We start from the raw sequence: 19,430 nt of genomic DNA, 5'->3' as shown, positions 1-19,430 counted from the left end.
GTGAAGTGGGAGATAGCCCAGCTTCAGAATGCTGCTACAGTTGCTACAATTCATTTTGTTTTATTCGTAACCCAGGCAGTGCTTGCATGTATCTCTATTGCCTTCTTGGCTTCAGCCTCTCTTAAGTACTCATAAATGACTGGTGTAATAGTTCAATGTTTCTGGGGTGTGCTACTGGTCAGGATCTAATGTCATCTTGAATCACTCTGTAATCAGTGATTGTTTTTGTGGTGAAATCTTTTGTGCCAGGTCTTTTTGTCTGCTTGTACTTTATTTTGGTTTGGATTTTAGCTGAGATTCCTTGTCCTTGTAGTGTTCTGCCTTAATGACTTAAAGGCATTCTACCTCAAATGTAGGAAAAAGTGTGGATTGTTTATGTTCTGCAAGGTAGGGATAAAGTTCTTACTGAGTGAAGAGATTGATCAGCTGTGGCTGTCTGCAGAAAGGTTTTCAGTGTCTGTGAGCTGCTGGATGCAATGTCAGGTAGTGTCTCTGTGGGAAGCACTTGAGAAGATTCACCTGAAATACTGAATAAAATCAAGCAAGGATGAATTTTGACAAAGAGTTGATCTGGTGGTTTTCCTCTTCAGTGGTGATTATGCCTCCATATATGTGATGGCTACAATTTTTGTTGCATTTTAAATATTTAGCAAGTTATTTTACCCTGAGCAGCCAAAAATTTTCACGGAAATAACTGAGAAGTTTGATTGCGTGGCTTTATGCTGCAGATGACCTCCAGTTAATCACCCAGGAAGTTTATTGAGGCAGAAAAAGCCATAACTTACCTTCAGTCTGAAGTAAAACAGAAGTATTGTCTCAAGGCATACCCAGGAAGCATATGCGAGATCTAATGGCACAGTCATTGTTAAGTGTAAAAACTTAGTTTAGCTGGTTGCATCCTTTGAGAGCAGGACACTTGACTGGAGGTCCATAGAAAACAAGGAAAAATACAATAATGTTTTAGCATACTCTTTAGAATGGATTACTGAGAGGTGTACTGTCAAATAATGTAGATTTGCAGGGTTGATGGAAGACAGTACAGGATAAACAACATTTTAAGAGAAAATGGCTTTATTATGCATGCAGTTAGCTAATGAAATTGTGCTTATTTTGTGAATTGTGGTAGTGAAAATTGGTAAATCTGTTGTTGGGCTGTATTTTGAAGCCACAAAAGATACAACTAATCTGAGCATGTTTAAAGAGGAGAGCTAGTTATTAAACCCTTCAGAGGAGAGGGGAACTCTGGAGCTTTTGTTCTGTCAGGACTGGAGGAAACTAGTGATTATCAGGTTCCTGAGAAGATAGCCCAGTAAACAGTAGGAAGGAATAAGACTGTTTGACAGTTCTGTCAGGCAGTAATCTGCAGAGGTAAATAAAAAAAAGGGAAAGGGCAAAAGGGTGGTTATGTGCACAGAAATGTGAGTCAGAAGACTTAAATTGTATTTTTAGTTTTATTAAGTCTTCCTATTTGATGTTGGGCAACCCACATAATTTCTCTGAGATAGGATTAATAACTGCTTATCTCACAGTGAACCTCTTAAAATATTAATTCATTAATATATGTAGAGCTTTGTAAGACTCATAAGTAGAAAGCGCACTATGAGGCAGAATTTTCTAATGCATGATGAAGTGATTCCAGGAGTTGTAAATAATGTAGAAAGCCTTTTTTTTAATTTATTTTCAGAGAATATCCATTTCAAATTCTTATGGTAATAATGAATTGTTGCCAGCTCTCAAAATTTTTCTAAGCACAAGTAATTATTTTTGTTCACTTTGTAGATTAAGACTTTGATCAAAGACAACAACAAAACTTCATTTCAATGTAGGTCAAGTTCTAGGTCCACTACAACTTAACCCTCCCCCCAGCAAAAAAAACAACCCTAAACACACTATCCCCTCAAACCCTAACTCACAGGGTTTCTCTTATCTCATGGAGATCTATTCTGTAAAAGCAACTATACTTAGCGTTTATTTTCTCTGGGTAGAAAAACATGTAACAAGGAATTGGTGAAGTGAGAAGAATGAACTATAGCTTAAATATTGTTGTAGATTACCATGTATGAGATTAATGTTTCTGTGTAACTTGCAAACACAGAATTTTAGTGCTCCGGGCATATGTTGATGAGTACACTGGTACAGGGATCTTTTGCAGACAGGAATAAAGAGTTGACCTTTTTCTTTTTCCAATTGGGTTACAGAATTTAAGCTAAGAACTCAATGATTCTGCTTAACAGGAAACATGTATAGTCTTCCTTGCTTCAACCCCAGTGAAAGTGACATCTTGGGTTTGTCACCTGTGCTTTTCTCCTATCAGGAAAGCCCAAGAGGAGATGATTTCAGAACTCAGGCAACAGAAGTTCTACTTGGAAACACAAGCTGGAAAGTTAGAGGCCCAGAATCGAAAATTAGAAGAACAATTGGAAAAGATGAGTCACCAAGATCACACTGACAAGAACCGCCTGCTGGAGTTGGAGACTAGGCTGCGAGAGGTGCAAACTTGGGTTTAATCCCTCCACACAAACTTACTTGAACATACCCCATTTTAAGAAGTACAATGAGAACTAGAATTAAGTTATTTTAGTTCTGCGTGTCATAAAAAACTGGCATTTTAAGGTGTATTAATTTAGTTAGGTGTAGCAGGAATAGCTCTGCTGCTTGTTCATTTCTTTTCTGTTTCTGGAAATGACATGTTTATCCCCAAGTGCTTCAAGTAATCCTTCAACAGAAGCTGTTCAAATAAACCCAGAGGCAGGTGATCTGGTTTCTTTAAAGAATCTGAAGGACAAATAAGATATGGAAGTCAACTGCAAAATGTATGTAATATTTACATACACGTAAAGATTGAAATTGGTGTTTATACCTGAAGATTCTAGAAAGATTCGTAAGTCCCATCTTTGGTGAAGGAAGTTCCTTGGTGTTGTGCTCTTTATATCAACATTTGATATGTGGTATTTGAGTCATGACTGGAACTATTCTTGTGCCCTTATAGTTTCAAAATGCTGTATTTGCTTTTTTTCAAAGCAAACCAGTAGCTTTTAGGTAGTAGACCAAGCTGTGTCCTTGACTTCTCAGTGACTTAAGCAATCTGTCAAGATGTGATTTTTGGGATAGACATGGTAATGGCATCTGAAAGCGAGGTCTGAAATGAGATGACATTGCCTATATTCTCCTTGTTAGTAACTTAGGTGTGGATGCTACTTTTTCTTTCTTCAGGTTAGCCTAGAACATGAAGAACAAAAGCTGGAACTCAAAAGGCAGTTGACAGAATTGCAGCTGACGCTCCAGGAGCGGGAGTCTCAAATTACTGGGCTGCAAGCTGCACGGACGGCACTGGAGAATCAACTCCGTGAAGCCAAAACTGAACTAGAGGAGACTACAGCTGAGGCAGAGGAAGAGATTCAAGCTCTCACGGTAAGCCTTAAAATTTGCACTATGAACTGTATGTACAGATTAGAATTATGTAGGTGCGTGTTTCGTAAAGAGGTTAGAATGAATTTATACTATTTAACTTTTAATTTTCAGGACAGAATGTGAATGATGCTTTGTATTGATAGGGGCAGGAATGGCTAAGATGTCAAATTTTGTCCATCTTTTTGCTTTAATCATATGAATGTTTCCTAGTTGTGGTTCATTGCTGCCCAAACTGATTTGTTTGTAAAAGCATTATTACTTTTCTGATGAGGTGAAACTTGCATATGAAATTGTTATTGTTAGGAATTTTGCTCTGTAACTTACTTATTTAAATAATATCTTGTGGGTTTGAAAGTACTTGATGATCATAAGTGTGTTGATGATTTTTTAAATTTTTTTTTCAATCCACTGTCCTCCTTTCAGGGTATTTATTTTGTGGAAAAAGACCCAGACAAATGCCGAGGAAAATAATGTTGTTAGCACCTTAATTTTATTCCAATGCTTATTTGATTCTGTAATTCCATACTATCATTTGATGATTTAATTTAAAATTGTCACGTGTCTCTCTGTCTCTGGTGGTGTGTGTGAAAGTGAAAAACAGTTCAGTCCATTCCATTCCCCCCTACCTTTTTTCCCCCACTACCAGTAAATGGAATTCTAAATTATATGCTGCTGGTTGCTGTCTCTTGAGTACAAAAAGTTGCTTTCAAACTGCTTGATTCTAAGAAATGTTTCCTTCATAAAAGATTTCCAAGCCTTTTGGAAGGAGAGAGTGAAGTATGTGACCTGCTACTTCAGATGCCAGCAGACCCCCATTGAGTGGCAGTCTTGAATTACTTTCAAATCCAATTATTTTGAAGTGTTGACAATGTGCATTCTCTTGCTCCAGTGGCATTTGATCAAAGAACACTTCTTTATTTCTGCCATTGCTCTTTTTCAGAAGGGGTGGTGGGCTGAGCTGAGCTAGGTGCTTGTATGATGTTGATGCTTTGGGTGGGTGAAGGGGAGAACCACTCACTTGGAGTTGTTCGAAAGCGGGTACGTGCTGGGAAGGTGCAGCAGCTGCATTGAGGTTTACAATGAATGGAACGGAGTATGTCATCAATTTCCTTTTGCTCAAAACTGAGGCAGTCCCCTATCAGCTGCAAGCTTTGCACAACAACTGATATTGCTGCCAAAGGACTGGTGATGCACGCCATGTCTTTACCCTACCCCACCGCTGAAACAAAGGAGTATGTGTCCTGTGTTCACTCAATTACTGCTTCAGCTAATTTGGCAAAATGGTAGTACTTTGGGCCAGCTGTTGTAAGATCAGCCAGTTCAGTGGCTTGGGAGTATTTCTGTTATGGTTGTTTTAATATACTTTTTTATTTTCTCGCATTGCCTGTTGCGGGAAGATAGTTTATGAGCTCTCATAGCTGACTTCTGCTGAACAGCTTTTTCCTGTTTAGTCTCATGGCTCCTAGTAAAATGTTCTGAATGAAGAAAGGTGCTGAATGCGCTATTGCACTAACCTTTCTTTTGTTAAGTTTTCAGACAGCACATGACATTAGACACTTGCTAAATCAGTTTAAATTCTGAGAGAAGCCAGGAGGCTGAAACAAGAACTTTTGCTTTGCCATGCTTTGCTTGTAAATTAGGAGGTAAAATGGTGCATGTGATACTGCGTTCTTTAAAATAAGTGTTTGCATGTTTCCATACTTTGGATGCTGTCTTTCAAAGGATTTGTAATTATGCATTGTCACTGCTTCTTTTAGAGGGGCTCAGGATTAAATGGTGCTTTATGGTAAGATTCAGGTAGCTTGGCAGAGCTGTTTGGGGTAGTTTGCATAATACCTCTTATAGTTTTTCTTTGCAAGCATTAAATTGTATGCAGTCTTTATTTTATATGAAATACCAATCTGGATATGGAAGTAAAACCAACACACATTTAAATGTCAAGAATGTACAAACTGAACATGGAATCAACATGCTGTCTGGTGACCCTTTCAGATGGAACCTTTCATGTAATTAAATTCTTGAGTTTGTACAGTTTTCTAAAGTAGTTCAGAATTGGGAGCATAAATGTGTTTCGATGAATAAGATGAGACTTTTGCTTATCAGTTCTTTGCCACTACAGAGTGCTTTCATAGCCTGCAGCATCTGCCTTCCAGACTTTGCTTACTGTAGATTTTTATGCAGTTTGTTTAGCAACAACTGTTGGATTCAAATTCTGATGTATGAAAAATTGATGACTAACTTCTTACCTCCTTTAGGCACATAGAGATGAAATCCAGCGTAAATTTGAAGCCCTTCGTAATAGCTGCACAGTGAGTATTAAATACAGATCATTGAATTATTTGAAATTAAGGATAAAGAAACAAATAATTTGCTTATTTAATCCTTGATGACACTAGTTCCTAATGTGGACTTCTGGCTTCAAGATATTGGTAAAAGCTGGACCAATTTGATTTGATTTCTTTTAGTTTTCAGGTAAACTTCAATTTTGAGGTTTCAATCTGATGGTCAAATTGACACTGTTCTTTTTGGAGGGGAAAGGAAATTAAAATATCTCATTGCAGTGCAGCTGGTAAGAATGGTGTAGCAGCTGCAAAAAATGATTATAGGTGAAGATCTTTTCTGCTCAAAAGAAGGAAAGATCTACTTGGCCCAGCCCTGAGCTGTATTGTAGACCCAGGTCAGAGCAGAAGAGCCTTTGCTGCTCTGGCTTTTAAGAAGGACTTTAACATTGTTTGAAGAGGCAAGAAATTTTATTGTTCCAGATAATACATTGACCTGTAGCTGTCTGCTTAAAGAGCAGAGAGAACTCTACGATCTTAATTTACACCTTCTATTGCTTGAGATCTTTTGACATGTTTTTTAGATGTATTTCATCATTCCAGGACAGATGTCTGAGGGTTTGTCAGTCAATAGGGATTCTTGCAGAATAACCCTATTGTCAGACTTATGACGTCCAATGGGGAGCATCTGCCCTCCAGTGATGTGAATTATGAAAGGACCACAACTCTCTGGATAAGCACTGATTGCTGATCTTTCTCAGATTTTCTTCTTACCCCACCCTGTAAGCAGGGCTTAATTGCTGGGTTTTTATCTTGATTGTTTCCCCTCTTCAAGTCACATCCTTGAATTTTTCATGTTGTAGGACTAAGTATCTAACATCCGAGTTTTCATCTTTCCAAAATATCTTTTCAGGATGAGAGTTGTTTTGTTTTTCTCAGTTGCTCTTTAGCACTAAGCAAGGAGATTTTTCTATTCTGTTCATAGCAGATAATGATATGAAGAAAAGAGAAAGCAGAGCTTACTAGAGGGTGTTAACCTCCTATCTAAAATAAATCCTGCACAAGAACTTTACTTTTTGTTGCCTTTGTTTACTGAGATTGATACTCTAGCTCCAGATGTGCTGTCATGTATCATACCTCCATAGCCATTTTCTTTTGTTCTATCTTGCCCTTCATACAGAACGACAGCTTTCAATGACAGTGCTTAAGTGATCTCCATGCAGGCAAGAGCCAGTTCTGGAATAGCTTCTTTTCACTGCATGGCAGGCTGCCTTTCAAAGGTTGTAACTCCTCATCTAGTGACACTTTGGCTCTGTAAGTGTGGTGAACAATCTCCAGCAGTGAAAAGTGACCCATAACATTTCAAGAATGTTGAGAGCTTCAAAGGTTCTGCATAAAAGGATTTCGAAGTGTTGTGAATTGTAAGGCTCTTCAGTGGGATAAGTGGGATCAGACATCCTCATCAATAAGAAATTAATTAAATAGTTCCTAAATGAATAATGCATACTTATCATGCATTCTCTTTCCTACCCAGGAGAATGCATGTATAATTTAATTGGCCATGGATGGAGACTTTCTTGTTCTGTGTTGTAAATAGTTCTAGCTATCCATCCTGTCTACTGAGGAGCACTGAGAGAAAACATAGGACAATCTTTTATTGATAGTGAAAGATTAGGGCATATTTATTATGGTGCCTTCCCCTCATGTTTCAGCCTCATTTTTATGTGATTGTGACCGGTATGATGCAGGCTTTGCTTTTTGATGACCATGCAATTCTAGTTGAAGGTGATTAGAATTTAGACTCATTTTAGAATCAGGTAACACTTCAAGGAAATCATAGGCAGCATGATAATGAGCAGGTTTATTCTCTTAGCAAGTTTTCAAAAGGTAACATTTTTAAGCTGAAACAAACTCCTTGAACTCCTTGGCAAACTTTGGTATGGAATTATTTTTTATTTAATCTTACTGAGAAGACCAAAACAGCACAAGAATTACAAAAATAAGATTAGACAGGGGAAAAAAACCCCAAACCTGATATATTGAATTACTTCAGTACTTTCATGATATTCAAAAGATGAATAAAAGTACTTAATCTACATTCTTTGGTATCTCTTCCATTTCTCTAGCTTCACTAAGCTCGCAGCTTCTGATTGTAGAGAAGGCTTACACCTCAAATGTGCGACTGCTTTCCTTGTTACCTTCATTGCATTCCTTTTGCTGAGGTGTCTGACCAAGTAAACATTTTGTAGGTTCTATTTGTTCATTTAAAATTTGCTGGTTTGTTGGTCATAATTTCTGCCTTGTTTATGAATTTATATTTAGTTGCTCTGATAGCTCTGCGTTGTTTCATCTTGTGACATCTCTCACTTTTGTTTTCTCAGTTTCAGCTGTGCAAGAAATAATGGGATACATAATTGTGATTAAAATTGTAAGTGGTAGTACCTGCTGTAGACACACAGATGCATGTGGGCATACACAGAGCATGATATCTTAATGTTCTCACCATGATAGCTCATCCAGCAAGTCTGTTGAGGTAGAAGGACTAGTTCCTATCTTTAAAGAATTGTTCTATCAAAAATACGATCCATTTAAGTGTTAAAAAGTATTTTCTAGGCAATCAGAATAAGATCTAGAAAGAAAAAGCATTTTCTTAAATAAGAAAACTTATGTATTTGTCAGCTGTTTCCAACTGCCTCTTAATTATGGCTTGTTGTTGGAGCATCAACACATTTGAAGTTAAAAAAGCAACTGAGTTATCTAATTAATAGTAGAATTCTTCCAAAGAAACATTCAGTAAGCATGTGGTAAAGTCTGTAAACATTTAGAAGAAAACTAACCTATGAAGTTATTTGAACTCAGCTCAGTAAAATACCATTGCTGGTCCAGGGAGCCACCATGAGAACCTTCTAGTTTCTTTCAGGTGCAGGCTGTTGCTTTTACTCTAGTGGTACCCTTACTACTAGCAAGGAGAGCGACATTTCTTGATACGAATTGGATATTGTATTTCCATTTGCTCAAGATTTCTCCAGTAAAACAAGGTTTATCTCCTTTCCTCTGGGGTCCTTTATCAAGTTGTGTTGCTATTAAGCATTAACAGGCTTGATTCTACACTTGTCTATGTGATTGGATACTGAGACATTAAATCTGCAAGCCCATTAGACACGTGTGTAATTTTAGTCATGTATAAAGTCCTGCGGACTTTAGTTTATGATCCTGATTCCACATTGGCTCAGTGAGTTGGCATACAAGAATAATCTGTGTTATTGAGAACTTCCAAAATTCTTCCTAAAGATGTCTTGTACTTTTGATGCTAAATTATGTTTCAGAGTAAAGTGATCTTGCCCTCTGTAACAAGACAAATACCAAGGGTGGGAGAGATTATCCCCGATTCTCATTTCACAGAAAATGTGAGGGCGGATGCCAGTTATGGGCAAAAATGGAGCTTTGTAGTTTTTGTAGCCTGATACAAAGTCAGAGACTTTGTGGGTATTGATGAGATGTTTCTGTGAAAAACGTAATGGGACCTTCACCACGGACAATGACGTCCTCATTATTTGAGGATGAAGCTCATGGTTGGTAGAGACAGCTCAGCTTCTGGGGACCAGGATGGAGGAATACAGGAGACTATATCTTAATAATGGATTGGTGTGGGAAGGGAAGGAATGCAGGTTGCGCTGTGTCCTACTACTCTGCAGCTACTAACAAGAGTGATGTACCTCAGACTAAGCCATGAGTTTCTGGGGACACAGATCTCTGTGTAAGATATGTTTCAACACACAGGTGTTGCCTGACTATGGAAAGGGGGAGAAAGTGAGAAGTTTCTTGTTATGTATCGATCAGACAGGTAGAGATCCAAGATTGCTTTCTGTCAGCAGCTGTGTTCATAAGGGGCTTGGTGTTCTGCTCCCTTGCAGTGGTTGGAATTTCTTCCCTAGAAAGCCTTCGTCTCTTGGATCCAAATGTGAGTAGGTTAAGACAAAGTGAGTCTCATGCCTGCTGTTGCTTCCCCCTCGCAATTATTTGGGGCTGAGAGATAGTTCTTTCTTTTTTCCTATTTACTTCCAGCAGCCAGCTCTCTAGTAAGGTCTGGAAGGGTGGAAATGGATGGAGTAAAAGTATGCAGTTGTCTGGAAGTTCTGACTTAAGGTTTTATGAAAAATTGCGTTAAACTGCAAGTAATGTGCTGCTGATCACATCCTGAAACAGTTTCCCTGACCGTCTCTATAGATTACATTATATAGGTTGTACTACATTTTGAATTTAAGCCAAGCCATTTTGGAATTGTCATTATGGAAAATATTGAAGACAGGAGATCACGTCATTTCTTCTGGAACCAGTCTTTCTTAACTGCTTTATGCGTCTTACATTTTCCAGAAATATCCTACTAGATAAAATGCAACATTGAAATTAAAATGGTCTGATTTAATTTTAGTTATATTCAGGGAAAGAACTGAGAAGCTCAGAACACAGCATAAAGGCAAATGGGAGCTTAACTTCCAGCCCTTAAGGGATATCAACTTGAAATACAGCCAGTTTTATAGAATGAAGTAGTTTGACATATTAACTCTGCATGTCACTGTAGCAATTCTGTGTTTGCCCTATCTCTGCTTTATTGTATTTGAAAACCGGTTTAACAGTTTTTATAGGAAGTATGTTTTATGTATTAATGCATAAAATATATGTGGAAGAAACCATGGATGTGTAAAAGATATCTTGAAACTGCCTAGATATGTGTTCTGTTTAAACATAACGATAAAAACAAGCAGAGGCAAAAGAGATCATTTTGTCTGGGGGTTAGTAGAAATCTTAGATGTTGTTTCCAAGAATGGCAGGTAAAACACTATCAAAACAAAAGTTCCTTTGTTCCTTTCTGTTTATATAAATACATTCCTAAGTTCCTGTCCTAACAGCAATGCAGACAGTAGCACATCCTTCTGATATAGTCTGTGTCCTTTGAAACCTAACACATCCAATATAGAATAAAATGTGTTTTGAATAGGGCAGTAAGAGAAATGTTGTATTTTAGAGTATGAATCATTTTGATTTGACTCTAAACATATGGGTACCAGGAACTCCCCTTCACCCAGCAGGGAGTAATGTCAGTTGAACCTTTTCTGCTGACAGTTTAAAAATCTACTACTATTAATTTAGATTGAGGAGAGGCATGGTAAAAGGCTGCCAATACACGCATTACAGGTTCTTCTAAAAGAAGCGGATGTCATCTTTCCAGATAGCCGAAAAGAGCTGTGTGCTCTGTGCTCTGCTGCTCTAGATATTTAAGTCTTTGGCTTGTGTAGGAGATTGGAACATTTAAATTTGAATGTGTGGCCAACTGTGCTCTGGGATTTTAATTTTTCCCATTTAATGGAGCATCTTATTCACTTTTCTTTAGCATCTGGGAAAAAATGCCTCTAGAGGCATGAAAGAGCTGAATATGAATTGTATAGAGCTTTCAAGTTTCCGAGATTCTTTTTATTAAGCTCATCTCAAGATTCTACTGAGGTTCCTTTGTGTTCTGTTGTGATGATGTTGGTTTTGAGTTAGGTATGGGTATTCATCCATCCATCCGGTGTTCATGGCCTTTCATTCATAGAAGTCAAATGGGGCTGTGAAAATGGCCCCCTGTTGTTCATATTTTCTTTAAGTTAAAGGAGAATGGTTTAAAGCATTTGTAGTAGAAATCTATTCTGATTAAACAAATGGATGCTTCCACTTCATTAAAGGCAAGGCTATTGTTCTTGTTGAATTCTTTCTTCTCACTGATTTGCTGTTAGTCTGTTGTGCTGCCATGCTTTTTTTTATTTCTTTCTATTTCACGTGCTGTTATGGTGATAGAATAGATTTCTTAGAATTTTCCTGCTTTTCCTGACTGTGTACAGTGTTACATATAGTAGTGGAAACAATTGCTGGACACATTCATCAGATTGTGCCTCCATTGCACCTCTTATTCAGTTTTCTTAAATGTCGCTTTTCAGAAGCCTCTGAGATATCTACCTCATTTCACTTAAGCAGCAAAAAAGGGTAAAATGCTTTGGCAAAGGTCCAGTGTAAGTCAGCAGCAAATCTAAGAATACAACCAGAACTCCTGACTCCCAATCCGGTGTTTGAAGTGATAGTCTCAAATATGCATTGCAGCATATTTATACTCTAAATCAAATAAAGAAAAAAATCAGACTATCTTCTGTGAGACACAAACTCTATTCCTAATTGAAGTACTCTCCTGTGCATAAATTCTACCATTACAACATTGCTTTTGTTTAAAACTAATAAAATTTACAAGCCAGGTTGTCTCTTTGCTTGGCAATAAATGGTTTTGTGAGAGGAGAACACTTGTTCACAAAACTGTACTCACTGACATGTAATTCAATTTATTTTTCTTTCTAGGTTATTACAGATTTGGAAGAGCAGCTGAACCAGCTCAGTGAAGACAATGCCGAACTGAACAATCAGAATTTCTTCCTGTCCAAACAACTTGACGAGGCCTCGGGGGCCAATGATGAGGTTGTCCAGTTGCGAAGTGAAGTTGACCATCTCCGTCGGGAGATCACAGAGAGAGAAATGCAGCTTACCAGTCAGAAACAAGTAAGGCTTTATCAGTCTGGATCACAGTCTCTTCATGATAGGTTGCTAATCATCTGAAAGGCAAAAAATTTCTTTCAAATCTGGAAACCTATAAGGAATGCATATGCTTCAGGGGCAGCATAAACCTTTCTTCCCAGAGCAGTTGGGTGAATAGAAATTGTTAGTATTTCCCTTTGTATTTTTATTAAATTCTCTTTAGAAGTTTTGCACTCTGAAGATATTGTAACTTAGAATTATTCATTTTAATTTTGTGACCTTGGAAATTTCAAAATTTTTCTAATGAGAGGGAACTGACATTAATGGAAATCACAAGTGAATGTATGGAAGCCTTGAAATAAACGGGTTGTGATTTACCAGCTTATGTTTTCTGCCAATTTGCATGTACTGTAATTTAAACGGTAAGGCTGAATCTTGAAGTGCACGCTTGATGTGGGATGTGAGAATTGATAGGAGGATTTATTTTTAGACTATGGAGGCCTTGAAGACAACATGCACAATGCTGGAAGAGCAAGTAATGGACTTGGAGGCCCTGAATGATGAACTCTTGGAGAAAGAGCGTCAGTGGGAAGCATGGAGAAATGTTCTAGGAGATGAGAAGTCCCAGTTTGAATGTCGTGTCAGAGAGTTGCAGAGGATGCTGGATACTGAGAAGCAGAGCAGGTCTCTCCCCCCTCCTCCTCCTTTTATTAACTTTTATGAAAATGCTCTATAGAAGCTAGTACAAAGATTATATTTAGACTAGGATATGGGAATTGGAACTAAATATAAAGTCCTGTGAGGTAGTTCTAAAAATGGTTTATTAGTTAATAGTCATTCACCAGTGATATTGTTCCTTTTGTTTCTTTGCAAGTGAGTGATTCAAGGGGAGTGGTATTTCTCATTGTAACTTAAGAAAATGTCTTGATTTATTATCTTCTACTTTATGATATGGAAAAATTGTCTTTGCTTCTAACTGTTTCTGTGGGGTCTTGAAGTCTTCAGGCTGTAGTTCTAGCAGGGGCAGGAACAGGGTTATATAATATAGAAGTGTTGCGGCAAACAGTCTGGCTTTATAAAGTAACATCTTGACTTTGAGGCAAACCCCTGAAAGAGTTATTGATGCCACTGCATGCTAGGAAGAGGTCAAGCCCAGAAAGGAGTTAGGTAACATTATTTTCCATTTTAATACAGAGTGAGAGCAGATCAGCGTATTACTGAATCTCGCCAGGTGGTAGAACTAGCTGTCAAAGAACACAAGGCAGAGATTCTAGCCCTCCAGCAAGCACTAAAGGAACAAAAACTCAAAGCTGAGAGCCTTTCTGATAAGGTAAGTAACTTTCAACCCTAGACTTTCATAATTAGATGAAATACTTTTCTAGAGATAACACTTGTAGAAATGTGGTCTTGAACAGGTTTTTCAAGACATTAGAGCAAATTAAAAAGGCTGGAGGTCATAGAATAGAATTCTGTCTTCAAGCCAAAGACTTTGGATTTCCTTTTGAAAACTACTAAAGCAGGAAGCAGCCTATGATGCCTGGAGTGTACAAGTCCTTCAATAACTCGATATTTGCATTTGAACAATGGTGTACCAAAAGATTTTTTGGTTGATTTTCCCCCTTGTAGTTAGTAAAAGATGTATCATTTTTCTTGAGTGTGTGCTTGGTGAAGTTGAATTTTGAGATTGTGGAATGCTATATTTATTAGTTTTCTGACCATCTATCCCACCTGTCTAGCTCAATGACCTGGAGAAGAAGCATGCTATGTTGGAGATGAATGCACGCAGCTTACAACAGAAGCTTGAGACAGAAAGGGAGCTTAAGCAGAGGCTTCTGGAGGAGGTAACCTTGGGAATTCAAGTTATAACTTAATAAAAAGCTTCCATGTCTTGAAGGGGGGAAGTTGTGTGATTCGCAGTGTTGCACATCCGTCTTCCTTCTATATAACTAGGGAGATTAATAAAGTTAGAGAGTTTGGTTTTACTTCAAACTTTGTGAAATGTGCAGCTGTGATGGGGAGCAGTAAAAGGAAACTGCTCCTCAAGGAAAGGTGAACTGGGAACCAAGGGTGATAGCAAGTCAGGCAAGGACAAGGCACTTGCAGCCAGTGGGCACGGTCCCACGGTATCTGAAGAACAGCAGAGCAGGTTTGGTGAGATTTTAAATGCTTAAAAAGCAAATAACTGGAACATGCAGTTGAAAAAAATGGTGTTACTACAAATTAGTATAAAAACGCTACATAGGAATGCATGTTTAATCATAATATGAAAGGAAGGAAAATATCTAGAAGATTGTAGTTTTCTGGCATTTAAAGAATTGTCTCTTTACTTCTAACTTATGCAATGATGCTTATTTTACAAGGAGTGATAACATTTAATAGCTTTTATTAAAAAACAAGCAAACAACCAAACCAAAACACTGGTCTTTTTTTCCCTGTTAACAGCAGGCAAAGCTGCAGCAGCAAATGGATCTGCAAAAGAATCACATCTTCCGCCTAACTCAAGGTCTACAAGAGGCTCTAGATCGGGCAGATCTCCTGAAGACTGAAAGAAGTGACCTGGAATATCAGCTGGAAAACATTCAGGTGAGGGAACTGTGGGCAGGACTCTGTGCTCCCCGTCCTAAACCCCTCCTCCCTGGGGGGCTTTAGCATGTGACCTGCTGTTTCTGTGTGACACTTCCCTTATACTGATTTTTGGCTCTGTTCTGCTGTTGAGTTACCAGTTTCTTCTATAAAGGTGAAATTTCTTATGTGTCCATGTGGTTCCCAGGTTCTGTATTCCCATGAAAAGGTGAAAATGGAGGGCACTATTTCTCAGCAAACCAAACTCATTGATTTCCTGCAGGCAAAGATGGATCAGCCAGCAAAAAAGAAAAAGGTGGGTGCAAAAGGTTTGAGAGGCATGGAAATAAACGGTGGTTTTGTGGTTAGTTACGTGCTGTGTATTCATAATATTCTGTTTTACCTTTCTTTGTGTAACACAAATGTGTCCTCATTTAAGAGCGTTCTGAGTTGCTGAACACAAACTTCAATAGGCAGAATGTGTTCTTTGTGGTTTTTCCAGTATTTTGTTGTGCTTGCAATACCAGTAGCTACACATCAGTGAGGCTGCAGGAACACAATGCTAACCATGTTTTTTTTTTTTAATGGTAAGTATGTAAGTGTGTATGAACATACTGTGTATCTAGAGTGGTTTTCTTGTAGTTAGAGCATAGGATCGATTAGTCAGGCAATGTGACTCGTGTCACATCTTTGTCATAAGCCGTTCTGTCATTTTGAATTAAATAAGTTAACCACGTATTTTGAAGTCCTCTGTTTAGATGCATTCGGAAACTCAAGGTGTGAGTACTAACAGGTAACGTACGTCCCTCTTTAAATTGATCCATATCTCAACATTTTCTCTACAGTGCCAATATGAACTAAAAATCCATCCTTACGCATATCAGAATTACCATTCGACCCTCTGGCCGGACTGCCACTAGCTAGTTTCACTTTGCCTAGTTTAAGTCATCTCTTACTAGGAGTTAGGAGTTGTCTGTGTGTTTCTGTTGCTAGGGCCTGTTTAGTCGGCGGAAAGAGGACCCTTCTTTACCCACACAGGTTCCCCTGCAGTACAATGAGCTGAAAGTGGCACTGGAGAAGGAGAAGGCTCGTTCTGCTGAGCTGGAGGAGGCTCTACAGAAAACACGCATTGAACTCAGATCTGCTCGTGAAGAAGGTAGGGTTTAACAGAAAAGGTGAATCTGGAAGGAGATGCGCATTTTTTGATCTAAAAACGTGCCTTTAATCCTGTGCCACTATAAGCTATAACATATGCTGTTTAATTCTTGTCTACTGATGTGAAGATGCAGTAAGGTCACACCTTTTTTTCTGCGGGTTGTAACCTCTGAATGGTTACACAGAACCACTGCTATGAACTCGTGTGCCATATTGGTTATGTTAACGAGTGGCATTTATCTCATCTATAGCTGCTCATCGGAAAATATCAGACCACCCTCATCCATCTACTCCAGCCACAGCCAGGCAGCAGATCATCATGTCTGCCATAGTCCGCTCACCTGAGCATCAGCCTACTCCGATCAGTTTGCTAGCTCCACCCTCCAGTCGCAGGAAGGAATCTTCCACACCAGAGGGTAGGCCCTTGGGGAACTTCTCTGGTACTATTTTTCTGTCTGCTCTAATATTTCAATTCTCCGTCTTCTTCCCCTCACCTTGTAAATTTCAAAACCAGATTTTTTTTCATGATAGGAATATTAGATGAAAAGTTTTGATTTTGGTTTAAAATTCTCTGGATATATAATTTACTTCTGAGAACTTCAGCAACAGAATTGTTTTAAGAGCGTGTTCTTTTCAAAGGAGTATGTTTTCTGTGCTCTCTGCATTGATTAATGTTTTTACATATCTAAACTGCAGAAGGTTTCTATCAAGACCTTTCAGTAAAGGCAAAAGACTTTGGTTAGGCATAAAAGGAAGATACCAGGTCAAAGATGACATTGATATCCTGTTAACCAGTAAAAGGGAATAGCTTTCCATATCCTTAAGAATGGAGGGGAGAGGGTCATCAGAAAAAATTAAAGGATTGAGAGCCCTGCTTATTTGTTCTTAACTAACCATTATTCTGGTATAAGTATTGTACCCAGAGACACTGAACTAAAACCTTAAGCCTTTGGCTGGAAGAAGCCGGAATCCACAAACTGGTCGAGCTGTCATAGATAGCTGAGGAGGCATAGGGTGCTGTGAGGATGGGAAACACTGGCAGGAAAGATGTTCTAGGAGGCTGATTGTGGACAGGGAAAAGAATCATGTTTATCAGTCAAAGACTGTGCCTTGAGGGATATACTGTACTCAATACAGATCCACCAACAGGGATTTTAGGTGTGCTGGTATTGATCGCAACAGTGTAGGTGTTGAAGGATTTGTTAGCTATAAGCAAAACTGAGAGATTAGTTTACGACATTGTAAGAATTGGCGCTGAGTGCAGACTTGAAATTTAGACAGTTTGATTGACGTAATCTTGCTCCATCAGCATTAGCCATTTCAGTTCTACAGTCTGTTCTTGAGCAGCGCACTCTGCATCTGTTTAAGGTACTTATTGAGGTGGTAATGTAGCTTAAGATTTGCAGATTACATAGGAAAGTAGTGCCTATGTTCAACAGGGCTTTGATAGAGACTTATTACCTGGGGCTTAAAATGCCAAAACCTACTATAATTTTAATCCTTATGACAGTTTTCATCCTGATAATAGATTCTATTCCTTCTTAGAGTACAGCCGACGCCTGAAAGAGCGAATGCATCATAATATCCCACATCGTTTTAATGTGGGGCTAAATATGAGAGCAACAAAATGTGCGGTGTGTCTGGATACTGTGCACTTTGGACGACAAGCATCTAAATGTCTTGGTAAGAGCATTGTGTGCATAAACAAAGTGTGACGGGCTGGTGGAATGAAAAAGCATCAGCAATCTAGAGCAGATTTCAGTGGAAGCTGGAGAAGGGCCCAAGTGTTGAAGACTTTGAAACTAGTTGGTGCAAACATTCTGCATTAGAAAACATCTCATGGTTTAGACAGAAGGAGATTCTTAGAAAAGCTGGGGTTGGTGATTTTTTTGGTCATTTAACAGAAGTTTTTCTCTGTCCTTCTGTCAGAATGCCAGGTAATGTGTCATCCAAAATGCTCAACCTGCTTGCCAGCTACTTGTGGCCTGCCAGCAGAATACGCCACGCACTTCTCGGAAGCATTCTGCCGGGATAAAATGAATTCTCCTGGCCTGCAGCTGAAGGAGCCAAGTAGCAGTCTACGCCTTGAAGGATGGATGAAAGTGCCAAGGTATAAACATGAATCTTGGTGCCATATCAGGTGCTGAAACATTTGGAACAGTTCCTTATATTATCCTGGCTTATACAGTGTGATAGTTGGTCCCTGTCTGTTATATTTACTTCTTACCAGTGAAAGTTGTCTTTCTAGGAGTTTTATTCAGAACCCAAGTAGAAAATCCAATATGGCTTTGTGCTTATTTTCTTCAGGAATAATAAACGTGGGCAACAGGGCTGGGACAGGAAGTATATTGTCCTGGAGGGAACGAAAGTGCTCATTTATGATGCAGAAGCAAGAGAAGGTAACTTAGCATTTCTAAGAACAACATTTTTATTTCTTTATCCTTCAGATATTTGGTGAGTTGAGAGGCTTACAGGTTGTTCCTGTTTGCTGTTCTCATACCTAATTTAGCTAAATCTTCTGTATCAAGGCAGAATTGTTATTCTTCTAGATTCTTGACTTGTTTACTGGCTGGTATGTCATAATGATCCAGCTGTGAAACATCCCATGTGTATCCACTTCATTTTGCTATTACAGTTATTTGCTTGCTCCTTATTTGTTTGTTCTTCTTTCTTACTCTGTATCCCTATTCTCCCTGCAGCTGGACAGAGGCCTCTGGAGGAATTTGAGCTCTGCCTTCCTGATGGTGATGTTACTGTTCATGGAGCTGTAGGAGCTACTGAACTTACCAATACAGCAAAGACAGGTGAGAATCTTATGTAGGTCAGGTCGCATGGATTTCTTCTGGCTTGCCGTCAGTTGGTATTCCGTTTGGCTGAGCAGAATTTTCTCCCTTTAACTTTCATTCTGTAACTGTGTAATTTTTAGGTTACCTCTCTTTGAGTTAGGTGAATAGGTCAGTCATCTAGGCTTAGTTACACATGGGCGGTTGCTTCTGTCTGTGTACTTGAACTGTGAGTAACAATTATCACGCCAAATGGAAGTAAATTTTGAGTGTTGTAACATACTTTAAAAGCACTCAGTTTATTTCAGTTTCTTCTCTCAATGCTCTATATCAAGTGTAAAGTGTCATAATTCATGCCACCATTGTGCTCTAATCAGAAAGTCATCAACTTAGAAATACTGTGGGGTGTAAACAGTCTCTCATTAAAAAATGTTGATGTTTTGATTTGTATGTATTGAACAGAACTGATGAAAAGATTATGTATGTCTTGTCTTTAACATTAAAGGATACAGACTGTTAAAAACAAAGGTTTCCATAACCGATTTTTACAGACTTTTTTTGAACAGTACAGGGAAAACTTTAGTCAAGTGGCTGGTTTTGTACTTTTTTTTCACAATGGTATTTCTTTCTGTTTTGAATAAAAGGCAAGAAATTATTTTTATTTAGTAGAGAGCATTGTATG

General features: G+C 38.5%; 1 protein-coding gene across 8 annotated transcripts in view; it reads left to right on the top strand.

The window, feature by feature from the left end:
• The window catches only part of CIT (citron rho-interacting serine/threonine kinase), a 70,201-nt gene that overhangs the window by 38,920 nt on the left and 11,851 nt on the right, over positions 1-19,430 (top strand). For 6 of the 8 annotated variants that reach the window (XM_069871269.1, XM_069871266.1, XM_069871264.1 and 3 more), the window contains 15 exons: positions 2,315-2,489; positions 3,214-3,411; positions 5,667-5,720; positions 12,075-12,272; positions 12,739-12,932; positions 13,443-13,578; positions 13,985-14,089; positions 14,691-14,831; positions 15,019-15,126; positions 15,804-15,966; positions 16,217-16,381; positions 17,511-17,648; positions 17,895-18,075; positions 18,273-18,364; positions 18,665-18,769. In XM_069871269.1, coding sequence (XP_069727370.1) covers positions 2,315-2,489; positions 3,214-3,411; positions 5,667-5,720; positions 12,075-12,272; positions 12,739-12,932; positions 13,443-13,578; positions 13,985-14,089; positions 14,691-14,831; positions 15,019-15,126; positions 15,804-15,966; positions 16,217-16,381; positions 17,511-17,648; positions 17,895-18,075; positions 18,273-18,364; positions 18,665-18,769 — 2,153 coding nt within the window. The remainder of the gene's footprint in view (positions 1-2,314; positions 2,490-3,213; positions 3,412-5,666; positions 5,721-12,074; positions 12,273-12,738; positions 12,933-13,442; positions 13,579-13,984; positions 14,090-14,690; positions 14,832-15,018; positions 15,127-15,803; positions 15,967-16,216; positions 16,382-17,510; positions 17,649-17,894; positions 18,076-18,272; positions 18,365-18,664; positions 18,770-19,430) is intronic. The other 2 variants (XM_069871268.1, XM_069871267.1) reach the window with 1 other exon arrangement.

This window comes from Phaenicophaeus curvirostris, chromosome 17 (assembly GCF_032191515.1).
Source record: "Phaenicophaeus curvirostris isolate KB17595 chromosome 17, BPBGC_Pcur_1.0, whole genome shotgun sequence".
Lineage (NCBI taxonomy): Eukaryota > Metazoa > Chordata > Aves > Cuculiformes > Cuculidae > Phaenicophaeus > Phaenicophaeus curvirostris.
The sequence above is the reverse complement of the archived record's forward strand: the minus strand, read 5'-3'. Positions and strand labels throughout refer to the sequence as shown.